The 13,156-nt window shown below is 42.7% G+C and overlaps 1 protein-coding gene across 2 annotated transcripts; it reads left to right on the plus strand.

The window, feature by feature from the left end:
- Positions 1-7,720: 7,720 nt before the first annotated feature.
- LOC140211206 (PAK4-inhibitor inka2-like) lies at positions 7,721-13,156 on the plus strand. 2 transcript variants are annotated; one of them, XM_072280802.1, is made up of 2 exons: positions 7,721-7,921; positions 11,985-13,156. In XM_072280802.1, exons 1-2 carry the CDS (start codon positions 7,890-7,892, stop codon positions 13,000-13,002), a joined length of 1,050 nt encoding a protein of 349 aa, XP_072136903.1. In that variant the 5' UTR covers positions 7,721-7,889; the 3' UTR covers positions 13,003-13,156. The 2 variants fall into 2 exon arrangements, with proteins under 2 accessions (XP_072136903.1, XP_072136904.1); XM_072280803.1 differs by having other exon boundaries at positions 7,724-7,921; positions 12,016-13,156.

The raw sequence follows: 13,156 nt of genomic DNA on the forward strand, positions 1-13,156 counted from the left end.
CGAATAGCCTGTAACATGCTGTAAATTTCTATGTTCCATGTTCTAATACAGTGGATTCTGGTTAATTGGGACACATAGGGACCAGTATATTTTGGCCCAATTAAGCAGCTGCCCCAATTAGCCAAAGCTTCATGGAAATAACTTAAAAATATAAAAAAGACAAAGTACTGTTTAACTGAGTAACAAATTATGCATTTAAATTAAATATAGAACAAATTAGAACACTACCAAAACTGCTACTTTACTATTTATTAGTTCCTAATAGTTATCAATGGAGGAATTTATTCAGAGCACGCTGCCGTGTTCTTTTGATTGTAAGTGAACAAAATCAGTGCAGACACCTAGTGCAGTTAATGGACTGACTTCATACAATACTTTCGATGATTGCATCCTTCAAATCTTCATTTTCACTGTAACATTCACAAAGATTGCTAATAACTCCAAATTCTTCATAGTACTTGTTGAAGTAGTGAAATTGTTTCATTTTCTCTCCTGACTGTTTCTGGCATCTCCGAGCCTGAATGCTTGAAACCACAATGAGCAAAACAGTTCCAAATTGTCTTAATGCTTATTTCTTGTCAACTATCAGTGACAAAAATCACTGCTTTCTGAACACACACACGTGATGCTAGTTAAAAACTGTTCGCTCTAACAGCCACACAAGTGCACACAACTGACGCTAGTTAGGAGCTGTTTGGCAACAGTCTCCTGTCCCAATTAAGCAGCATAGTCTCTCAAAGAAATGAAGGGAATCTTGGCTATTTTCTCGATTTGATTTTGTTTATTAATTGTTGTCCCAAATAAGCGGCTGCCCTGATTAACCAATGGCCAAATTATCCGGAATACATTTACTATCAATTTAAAATAACAGGAAGGTCTGAAAATAAAATCCATCTCCAAGACAGGACAGATCAGTTCATTTATTTATTTGGCAATATGGTGGGGACAGGACCTTCTAGCCCAACAAGCTGCGCTGGCCTCAACCCACCTATTTAATATTTAATCCTAGCTTAATCATGGGACAATTTACAATTACCAATTAACTTAATAATCGCACGTCTTCGGACTGTAGGAGGAAACCAGAGCATCCAGTGGAAACCTATGCGGTCATGGGAGGAAACCTACAAACTCTTTACAGATGGTGTTGGAAATGAAGTCCCAACTCCAATCAGCTGTATAGCATCATGCTAATTGCTATGCTAAAATGGCACCCTTACAGATACTCCTAGGGTTGCCAACTTTCTCACTCCCAAATAAGGGACGAAAGTAACAGTCAAATACGGGACACGTGTGTTTACCCTGAGAAAGACTACCATGACCATGAAGCCTTGTGCGGGCACCAGTGTGTACATGCGTGACGTGCACATACGTGACATGCGCATACGTGTACATGCTGGTTTTTTTCTACAATTCGGTTTTGGCTTAATCTTCCCGATTCTATCTGAGTGAAACTACACTGTACATACATTATTTCTACTTTATATAGGCTGTGTATTTATCATATCATTCCTGCTTTTACTATATGTTAGTGTTATTTTAGGTTTTTGATGTGTTATTTGGTATGATTTGGTAGGTTTTTTTTGGGTCCGGGAACACTCAAAAATGTTTCCCATATAAATTAATGGTAATTGCTTCTTCGCTTTACGCCATTTTGGCTTACGAACAGTTTCATAGGAACGCTCTACCTTAGTGGGGGAAATACGGGACAAGGGCAGGACCAACCAATTTAGCCCAATATACTGGATGTCCCGGCTAATACAGGACAGTTGGCAACCCTAGATTGCATTTGGCCGGATTTAAAAGTCATGCGCAGTAAATTAGAAGACACTGCAGTGAGGTGCATTGGACACCAGGAGGCAACAAAATCACATTGGAATCGGACATTCAGTCTGAATCTTTAGAAATACATCAGTATTTAGCTTCAGCTGGAGAATTAAGCAACAAACAGCAAGATTTAAAGTTCTGGATTATTTCAATGCTAATTTAAAATGAATTTATTGTAATTGCAGCTTGCTATATGCTAATTAGGAGAAATGGGATCTGTGATGGATAAGGCAAGTTAGTAACATTCCTGTGTTACATGGCTTTATGGCTGGATTTGGGGATTAAGTAATAACGTTACTAAATTATAAAGTGCAGACTACTTTGTCCTACTCTAACCAGAATATAAATTTGGTGAATTCAGTTTCACAAAACAGGTTTATGGTGTTGTCACCTCACAGTCTGTTCTCAACTTAAAGATGAGCTTTATTTGTCACATGTAGATCGATACAGTGAAACGCATCATATTTGTCAATTTAAATCAGCAAGGATGGTCTGCAGGTGTTGCCACGCTTCTGGCACCAACACAGCAGGTTATCAACTCACTAACCATATACCGTACATCTTTGGAATGTGTATGGAAACCGGTGCACTTGGAGGAAACCCACGCGGTTATGGGGCGAATGCACAAACTCTTTATAGACAGCGATGAGAATCAAACACAGATCAGTGATCGCTGGCACAGTGAAGCAACTGCACTTACCACAATGCTACTGTGCTGTCCAAATTTATGTACTTGATGAGATTGTTAAACTGCTTCTAACAATGAAACCACATCACTAATTCACCTTGTAGATGATTGCCAGTGACTCCTCTTGTATTTTTAAAGATCTGATATTTTTGAGTGTAGTAGCAAGAAGCATAATCCCTCACTACCTAGGTACAATTGCTTCCTACGCAGGTGTTCCACGTATAATAATTACCCCCACCCCCACGCAAGCACTCCACATATAGTAACCCCTCCCTACCCAGATACTCCATATATAGTAACCCTTCCCTATCCAACTTTGTGTTGGGCACGTGGCCAAGTGGTTAAGGCGTTCGTCTAGTGATCTGAAGGTCGCTAGTTCAAGCCTCAGCTGTGGCAGCGTGTTTGTGTCCTTGAGCAAGGCACTTAACCACACATTACTCTAGTGTCTGTGTGAGGAGTGGCGCTCCACATAGACTTCCAATCTGCACCTTGTAAGGCATGAAAATGCCCCACGCAGGCCTCTCATGGTCTGAGTCGACATTCCCCTCCCTACCCAGATACTCCATATATAATAAACCCTCTCCACCCAGCACAACCCCTCTCACCCAGGTACTCCACATATAATAACCCCTCCTTACCCAGATACTCCATATATAATAAACTCTCCCCACCCAGCACAACACTTCCCTACCCAGATTCTTCATATATAATAGCCCCTCCCCACCTAGGTACAACCTCTCTAATGCAGGTACTCCACATATAATAACCTCCCACTACCCAGGTATTCCACACATAATAAACACTTGCCAACCAGGTACAACCCCTGTCATGCAGGTACTTCACATATAATAACCACTCCCCAGCCAGGTACACCCCATATAATAACTCCTCCCTACAGAGTGTAGGATATAAGTACAATAGATTCTGCAGATGCTGAAAATCCAGAGTAAAACACAAAGGCCTATTCCATGCTGTATCTCAATAAATAAGTGCATACATACTTACATAAATAAATATATTTCTGGAGGAACTCAGCAGATTAGACAGCATCTATAGAGAGAAATAAACAGCCAATGTTTCGGGCTGACACCTTTCATCAGGACTGGAAAGGAAGGGGGAAGAAGCACAAAAAGTTGATTGTTACCTCTTTCCATAGACTGTAACTCTGTTTAGTGTGCTGAGTTCCACCAGTATTTTGTGTGTGTTGCTACAGAACACAGGATAACAGAGAATGTGCAATGTATGAAGATACTAAGGTGCAAATTCATAACAAGGTACGTAGATTGTGAGGTCAAGACTCTATTTTGTCACACTAGGGGATCATGCAATAGACATAAAGGTGGAATAGAAGCTGATCTCGAGTCTTGTGGTACATGGTTTCAGGTTTTCGTATCTTCTGGAGAATGTAGAAGAGAAGAGTCCTGGGTGGATTTTTGATTATCTTGGCTATTTCGTTGCCTCTTTTTGTATGTGACAAGCCATACTTTGTTCAAGGGTCTGATTACAGTTAAATTCAGAGGCCACAAAGCCCAGGCGGTGTTTGGGATGTAGATGACGTCCTGGTACTGTAGATTGCACAGACACCTGGAATGAGGAGGAGCAGGATGAAATGTGAATGTATAGAGAGTGCTTTTGAAATAATGGTGCCTGCTGACCTTTATTAAGGCATTGAGTATAATTGTCAGAAAGTATGCTGCAGTTTTACAAGACATTGTTGGGAGTGCACTTGGAGAATTGGATACACTTTGGGTCACACTGTTATAGGAAAGATGTCATTAAGTTGGAAAGAAGATTTACAAGAACATTGCAGGAATCCAGGGGTGGAGTTGGGCAGCTAGGACTTTATACCTTGCTTAATAGGTGACTGAGGATGACCTTATGTTGATTGTCTTATCCAACAATGGCAGGAGACCTGTACAGGAGAGTTTTTAAAGTGGAAAACCCATTGCACTGGGACAGTTCCACTCTCTTAACCTTGGAAGTCTGAGTCCAGTGGTACGAGTAATTATCACAAACTAGGGACTTCCTTGGTAGCAGTGCTTCATAGAGATCGAGGGCCTCCATGGATGACTTTCGATCTCCATGAAGCACTGCAGAACTGCCTGCATCCACCCAGTCTGCAAGAACTGATTTCACATGCTAGGACAGGCATGTCCCTTGGGGTGATCTTATAGAGGTGTATAAAATCATGAGGGGCATAGGTAGGGTGAAGACATAGTCTTTTTCCCAGAGAAATGGGAAAAAAGACTAGGAAGGCATAGATTTAAAGTGAGATTATGAAAAATATAAATGGGATAAGAGGGTCCCCTTTTTCATGGGGGTTGTGGGAGTTATGTCTACATGCAACAAACTGCCAGAAAAATGATTGAGGCTATTTACATTTAAGAGACAGCCAAACATAAACATAAATAGGAAAGCTCCTGCTCCTACATCTTATAGTCGTATGGAAAGCTTTAGAGAGATATGGGCTAAATGTGGGTAAATGAGACTAGCTTAGGTTGGCGTCTTGGTCAGCAGGAACAAAATGGGCCAAACAGCCTGTTTGTATGCTGTAGTACTCTATGACTCTAAAATCTGAGTGCGGCATATTGAGGAAAGCATAGCAGTGTCTCAATTTTCTGAGGAGATTGACACAAGTGAGACTCCCCTCTGTCCCCATTCCAAATTGTATAGGTACTATCTAGAGTGTCCTGATCAACTGCATCATTGTCTGGTATGGGAACTGCAAGGTATCTGACTGCAAGTCCCTACATAGGATTATAAGGACTGCTGAGAGAATCATTAGGGTCTCTCTTCCACCCAGTCAAGATATTTTTAGGAAGCAATGCATAGGCAGGGCCCACAGCATTGTAAGGGATTCCTCCCATCTGTCCCAGAATCTCTTTGACCCCTCCCACACCCACCACCATCAGGCAGGAGGTACTGTAGCATTAGGTCTAGAACTGTTAGGATGGAAAACAGCTTCTTTCCAGGCCATAAGTTTACTGAACTCCCTACCACCACCTAGGTCTCATCATGCCAGTAGTATTATACTAATTAATTTTTAACTTCTATCGTAAATGCACCTTAATTTATTTGTGGTAACATTACTTTATGTGTTTTTGTGTGAGTTATATGTACAGTGTTATACACCTTTAGAGAAACGTTGTTCTGTTTGGTGGTGTACATATGTACAGTTGAATGACAATAAATTGAATAAATTGGAGGATAAATGGCACCTAACAGCGACTCCTTTGCTTGCATCTTTGGAAACAGCTCTGCTACCATCTTCAATAACTCTATTTTTCTCTTTCAGGGTTCTTTTGAAGACCCTGACTGATTGTGATTACACGCAGACTATAGTTCTTTGCAGAAATGGGACATGCTCTTGGGGTTTCACGAATGGACGTTGTTTGGCATGCCAAGGGCTTGGCCTATGAGCTTCGCTTGCCTTTGGGGAACGAGATTTCATGGCTCTGGAGATGGTGGGATTGAAGGTCGGTATCCGGGCAGGAGATTGGTGTGTCATGAGAGACCTGAGTTCTTTGGGCACTGAGCTCAGAAAAAGCAATGAAATGGACTTTCAACATCGTAAACCAGCGAGTTGTTTGTTATGTCTCCCCTCTCACTGTGAAGTAGAGACATCTCTTTCTCCCTTATTAGGGAGATAGAACCTGTGGTATGTTGAATACTGGGTGAACAATGCAGTCTTTGGAGTATTGCAAGTCTGTGTCTTTGCTGTTGCTTTGCTCATACTTGAGTGGCAGTGCCAATGCTTCTTTTGCTGGTGGGGGAGGGGGGAAATGTTGCTCACTGCCTCTTATGCATGGGAGGGAGGGGAGCCGGGGGGGGGGGTACTTTGGGATTCTAACATTTAACTGTCATTCATTCTTTGGGGGAACTCTGTTTTTGTGGATGGTTGTGAAGAAAAAGCATTTCAGGATGTATATTGTATACATTCCTCTGACATTAAATGTACCTTTGAAAAATTGAAACTTGAATGTGGAAACAAAAAGAATTTTGTAAAGACGGTATAGAATATAATATGACAGTACTGCCTGTAAGTGTGGGAGAAATATTGCAGATTTAAGACTTCCTCTGTAACAATTCACTGATTCTATACATCAACCTTTCCAAAGGTTGAATAGCCTGGCTTTAGGATTGTTGGTAGTGATATAATGGCTTGTGAGTCACTGCATGGACTTGAAGGCAGAAAAATACTAAAGATCCTTTGTGCTTGGTGCTTGGGTCAACCTGTATTGTTTCAAATAAATACTCTGTGGAGAAGACTCGATGGGCCAAATGGCCTAAATCTGCTCCTATGTCTTCTGGTAAAGTGTCTAGCCTCCTTTTAAAAATAGATAAATATTAAATGAACATTGCAAATCAATGGGTGGTGCAGTAGTGTAACGCTTTACAGTGACTCAGGTCCTGCTACTGTACGTTCTCCTTGTGTAACTCTGCATGGATTTCCTGAAGGTGCTCAGGTTTCCTCCCACATCCCAAAGACCTACCGGTTCGTAGGTTAATTGGCCACAGGGGGTGTAATTAAGTGTCGTGGGCTCATTGGGCCAGAAGGGTCTGTTATTGTGCTGTATCTCTCTAAAAAAATAGATACAAAGTGGATTTTCCACATTGCATTGAATAGGCCGCTGCGAATGCTGCTGCCAATGGTAAATATGGACCCCCACTCTTCTTTTTCACCTGACCTTATCGATAATTCCAATCCATTTTACATCAAGTGAATTACAAGTGTTGCTGGGATTGCAAACAAGTCCGGGATTATTTTCCGAGAACCAGGGAGTGCTTCACTTGTAACTTCACCAGTATACTCCGTTCACCCCGTTCAAACTGACAAGGCGCTGCATGATCAGAAGTCCAGCGCTCCCCCCACACACACTATCAACTCTGTACCAGATTTTGACGCGCAAAAGGAGCAAATTCAGTATTATTCTTACGCCTCTCCGTAAACTTTAGACGCGTTTTATTACCATATCTGTAACAGTGCATCGATTAAATGAAAGGACTCAGTTTTGCACGTGCGAGGAGTTTTGATGGTCTCTGGATTGACATTTAGCGGAGTGTCAAATTTTCCACGTTCTAAAAGTCTGTAATCTATTCCGGTTTAAGGTTACAGAGGATGGGAATTGGTCTGGCGTCGCCCTCCGTGGGACGGACCTATATCCCGATTGGCTGTTTTCAAAGCAGCAATGGGAGATGGAGGCGGCCCCCTACCGAGGGGCGTGAGTATGTTTCTGGGCACATAAATTTGAGCGAACGTGTCTGAATTTAAAAAAGCAACAGTGGGGTTAGAAAAGAGTGAAACAAGTACGACAATGCCAATGTAGGACAGAGATTGTCGGAGGGAACGGCGCGGGGATGCAGGACGTCAAACTTGATGATTTCATTTGCCATCTTCGGAAAGAAATGGTGAGTTCCGGAATCGTGAACATTTCTCAGACGATTCGCGTTTAATCTACTTCTTCGTTAATCCCTCATTGACGGTACAAAAATTCAAACTCAGAGTGCGGGAGGAGACCTGTGATTATGTTAAAAGAGAGAGGCTTGTAAATTATTTAAAATGATATACATTTGATAGACCTGAATTCCTTTATTTGCAGCAAATGCAGCGAGGAGCCTTGAAATTAACGCAACGAGCTTCCAAAATTGTTACTGTTTGAGGTTTAGCGACGTTCAGGGGAACCTGGTCCCGGGGTGCACGGGGCGGGGTCATTAGAGGGTTAGGAAGGTATTGGTGAATGAGGGGGGAGTCAAATGTGTGAATGACATCTCAGTAAGGCTGGTATCACCCGTTTTCATTTAGGGAAGGGTCGGGAGTAGGGGGGCGAAGGCATTTGATGGAATCCCTTCAGTTCAGCAGCTTGAATGTGAACTTCAAACGCCATTCTGAAAAGAATGTAGACTTTATAGATTCCTTTTATGAAGTGGGGAGCGAGCAGGCAGGTGAGTGTCCAGGTGTTCGCTGGCGCCGTTTGCATGTTGATACCTGCCCGTAGTTTCCGCGCAGTAGAACTGGAATGTCTCAAGGTCTGCCTCTTTTATTCATCCCTACTCATCAGAGGGCGATATTTACTTGAAGTGCGCCCAGATTCCCCGAGGAGATAAGTTATTGCTCTCCGCCTCGATATTTAACTCTCTATTCAAGTTCCTATCACGTTAGAGACAAAAGTGGTGGGAGAACGAAAAACAGGCTTAAATTTATCTGGGTGAGGTGTTGCAGGGAAATGTTTCGCCTTCTCACCACATTGATCCGAAATGTTTCTCCTAGCTTGGGATGTCGGATGGGAGGTGTGGAACGGGGCTGAGTTTTTCGCGTGGAAGGAGAGGGGTTTGACATTCAGAACGGCCCCATTGCCAATTCGTATTCTGGGGTCAGAATGGAGTTTGGGACCCATTCACCGCAGCTGATAGTGAAGTTACCCACAGAGTCACTAGAGGGGGCTAGTTAGTCACGTCTCCATCCAGTCCATCCAACGAATGACACCTGAATATCGCTTCACTGGTTGGATAAAACAAATGCAACATCAGTTTTCTTAATCGGTCTTCTAGATGCATGAGATCATAGATTCATCGATTCGTAGAATCAAACAGCCCAATTCCCAACTCCCAACTCCTTCATGCGGACCAAGGTGCTGAACAGTCTCTTCTTGTGTCATTCTTTTATACAAATCCTTGGTGAGACCGCACTTGGAGTATTGTGCTTAGTTTCGGTCAGCCTACTGGGGAAAGATGTTGTTCAAGTTTCGTAACAAAATGCTGGAGAAACTCAGTATGTCAGGCAGCATATATGTAGAGAACAGGGGTTCTCAACTCAGGGTCCACTGTTAATAGTAGGGGGTCCATGGCATAAAAATGTTGGGAACCTCTCCAGGGGAATAAAGTCCACGTTTTGGACTGAGACTCTTCATCAGAAGCCAGAATAAGGAGGAGGAGGAGGAGGAGGAGGAGATGATGCATAGATTTTGGCATTTTGTGTGTGTTGCTCAAGTTTAATAACATCTTTTGTTTATTAAACTGGAAAGAGTGCAGAAAAGATTTACATTACTCCAATGGCTGAGTTATAGGGAGTGACTGAGTTATAGGGAGAGGCTGGATGAGCTAGAACATAATTTCTTGGAGTGTAGGAGACTGAGGGGTGATCTTATAGGGGTGTATTAGAGTGACACAGTAGAATTGCCATTATCTTAACACTATTAAAGTGTTAGTGACCCTGGTTCAATTCCCATCACTGTCTGTAAGGAGTATATGTGTTCTCCCTGTGACTGCATGGGTTCCCTCCCACATTCCAAAGATTTACGAGTTAGTAGGTTAATTGGTCACATGGGAGTAATTGGGCGGTGCAGGCTTGTTGGGCCAGACCAGCCTGTTACTGTACTTTCTCTGAATAACAAAAAATGATAAGTGGCAGTGGGCAGAGCGATTGTACCGTCTTTTTTCCAGGTTTGGAAAATCAAGAACTAGAGGGAATAGGTTTAAGATAAGAGAGAGTTTCAGTAGCAACTTGAGGGACAACTTATTTGACATTGGTGTTTGGAATGTAGCTGCCAGAGGAAGTGGTTGAGGCAGGTGGAAGAACAAAAGTGCAACAGTTGGATATGTATATGCAGAGGAAAGATTTAGAGGTACAGGCCAAACATAGACAAATGGGACTATCTTGGCTGGGATCTTGGTGGGCATAGACCAGTTGGGATGAAGGGCCTATTCCCATGCTGTATGACTCTGAGTCTGTTATAGGAAGGAGCTCATGACACCATAAGGCATAGGAGCTGAATTAGGCTACTTAGCCTAATCTGTTCTGCCATTCCATTATGGATGATTTATCTTCCCTCTCAACCACATCCTCCTGCCTTTTTCTTGTAACCTTTGACACCCTGACTACTTAAGAACCTATCCCCCTCCACTCTAAGTACATCTGTGGCAATGAATTCTACAGATACACCAGCCTATTACTAAAACTATTTCTCCTCCTCTGTTCTAAAATGACATCCCTCCAGTCTGAGGCTGTATGCACATGGATAAGCTAGAGTTGTTATCTACATGTGAAAGGTATACAAATGTGCCAATGGGTGCATGTCCACATGATGTACAGAGTTGTGAATTCATCCAATCATAGACTGGACACAACCATCTATGTGCGACTATTGAAGAAAATGTACACACATGGGCCTACAGACAGCCATAGGGTGACTTTATCAGTGATTTCATTTGGGACAAAACAAAGTCCTATACTAGTACATTCAATGCTTTAGAGTCATAGAATACTATCACTCAGAAACAGGCCCTTTTGCCCATCTAGTCTGTGCCAAACCATTTAAGCTGCCTGGTCCCATTGATGTGCACACACCCCATTGTCCTCCATACCCCTCCCATCCATGTACCTATCCAAGCTTTTTTTTTAATGTTAAAATTGAAATTGTATCCACCACCTGCGCTGACATCTTATTCCACACCATCATGACTCTGAGTCAAGAAGTTTTCCCCTCACATTCCCCTTAAACATTTCACTTTTTACCCTTAACCCTTGACCTCCAGTTGTAGTCTTACCAAAGCTGAGTGGAGAAAGGCTGCTGCATTTACCCTCTCTATAACCCTCATAATTTTGCATACCTCTGTCAAATCTCCCCCGATGCTTTACCAGAGGGGGAGAAATGGCAATTACAAAGTTCAAATTGACTTTGAACTTGCCTAACCTTCTTTAACAACTCTGTCCAGCCTGTAACCCCCATTACCAAGAAAGACAGAAGCAGCAAGTATGAGGGAACATCACCATTTGCTAGCTCCATGCCATGCCGTACAGCACCCTGATGTGGAAATGAATTGCTGTCTTGTTGCTGAGTTTAAATCCTAGGACCTTTCTAATCAATGGTTGACAAGACTAACCATTGGAAGTACTCAGTGGTCGTTAGTGGAAGGAAGCTCACCACCATCTTCTTGTCCAATTACGAAAGGAGGATAAATGCTGGGCATAAGATCAGCGATCGGGGTTCAATTCCCACTGCCGTCTGTATGGAGTTTGTACATTCTCCCCATGACAATGTGGGCTTCCTCTGGGTGCTCCTGTTTCCACCCACATTACAAAGACATGTGGGTTAGGGTTGTTAGTTCTGGCCATGATATGCTGGCACCAGAAGCATGACAACATTTGCCCGACACATCCTCAGAATGTGTTGGTTGTTGCCACAAACTAATAATTCACTATGTTTCGATTGTACATGTGACAAATCTAATCATTTTTTAAAATAAAGCTAATCTGTTAAAATACTGAAATATGTATAAACATGAGATTCTGCAGATGCTGGAAATCCAGAGTACCACACAAAATGCTAGAGGAACTCAGTAAGTCAGGCAGCATCTATGGAAAGGAATAAACAGTTGATGTCTTGGGTGAGACCCTTCATCAGGACTGGAGAGGAAGTAGGAAGAAGCCAGAATAATATTATAATATATATTATATTTTGCTGATGATAAGCAGGTCCTTTGTGGTTTTTTGTTCCCTTCCTCAGATAAGTATGAAGGAGGCGGGGGCATGCCTTCGAGATCAGATGCAGTGTATGATGCAGGCACTGCAGGACCTGAAGCAGATCCACAACATCAGCAGCCTGAGCCTGAAAGAAGAAGAAGAACGTCAGAGACCCCTGTCTCCCACCAGGGGAAGGACCTCCCATAGCTTCACCTCTGACATCTCCGAGTCAGACACGTACGACTCTGCCTGCTGTCTGGCGTCCCCCAGGAGCGAGGAGGAAGGCAGCTCTACAGTGTTTGCCTCGCACTCCAGTGAGCGAAGCTTGGAGTTCGACTCGGGCTACTCGGAGGCCTCTGGGCCCACGTTGACCAAAGCTGCACGTGTCGGGAGTTCGCCATGCTTGAGAGAAAACAGAATCCCCCCAGTTGGTATCTTGAGAAATAAGATCGGCCTTGGACCAAACAAGAAAATAAGACCAAAGTCAACCTCTGATGTCTATTCAGAACAGGCCTGTTGGAAGATTTTTGATTATGCAGATCCCAATGACTGGACCGTGAATTTACTCTCCCAGAGTAGGAACAGACAGCCTCTAGTACTGGGGGACAATTGCTTTGCTGATCTGGTAGAAAATTGGATGGATCTACCAGAGGAGGGGGATGAGATGATGGAACCAAGGGGTAAGGAGCAGTCCAGCAGATGGTTGGGGAGGTCTCATGAATTCATCCTGAATATCTCTGGAAATGTCAAGCGCAAACTGGCCAACATCTCCAGGTCTGACAGATCAAAGACTACGGATCCCAAGCACCATAGCAGCAGAGACAACAGCCATGCGCACATGCTATCAAAAAGACTCTCTTGTCCGACAAGTTTGGCTAATTACATGCCGAAGCTCTCTTATCTCCATCGTTCTCACTCTAGCTTACCCCAGACACATGAAGCCTCAACGGACTTTGATAAATTCATGGCTTTGATGAAAAGCAGAAGTAGGAAACCGATTATTTGCAAGGACACAATTAGTTATGTATAGAATAAACAGAATGAATGTTGAATCTGAGGCTTATTGTACATGAATTTCATTTTTTAATATCTTTTTCATATAAACCAAAATGTATAAAAGCATTTAGTTTGTTCATACAGTTTATATTTTATACATTGTCTTGAAAATAAATACAAAGAACTAT

Source organism: Mobula birostris, chromosome 16 (genome assembly GCF_030028105.1).
Source record: "Mobula birostris isolate sMobBir1 chromosome 16, sMobBir1.hap1, whole genome shotgun sequence".
NCBI classification, from domain to species: Eukaryota; Metazoa; Chordata; class Chondrichthyes; order Myliobatiformes; family Myliobatidae; genus Mobula; species Mobula birostris.

Coding starts and splice junctions, on each gene's coding strand:
- LOC140211206 (XM_072280802.1), top strand. CDS start 7,890: ATGATTTCATTTGCCATCTTCGGAAAGAAATG. Junction 7,922..11,984: donor GCCATCTTCGGAAAGAAATG/GTGAGTTCCGGA, acceptor GATGATAAGCAG/GTCCTTTGTGGTTTTTTGTT.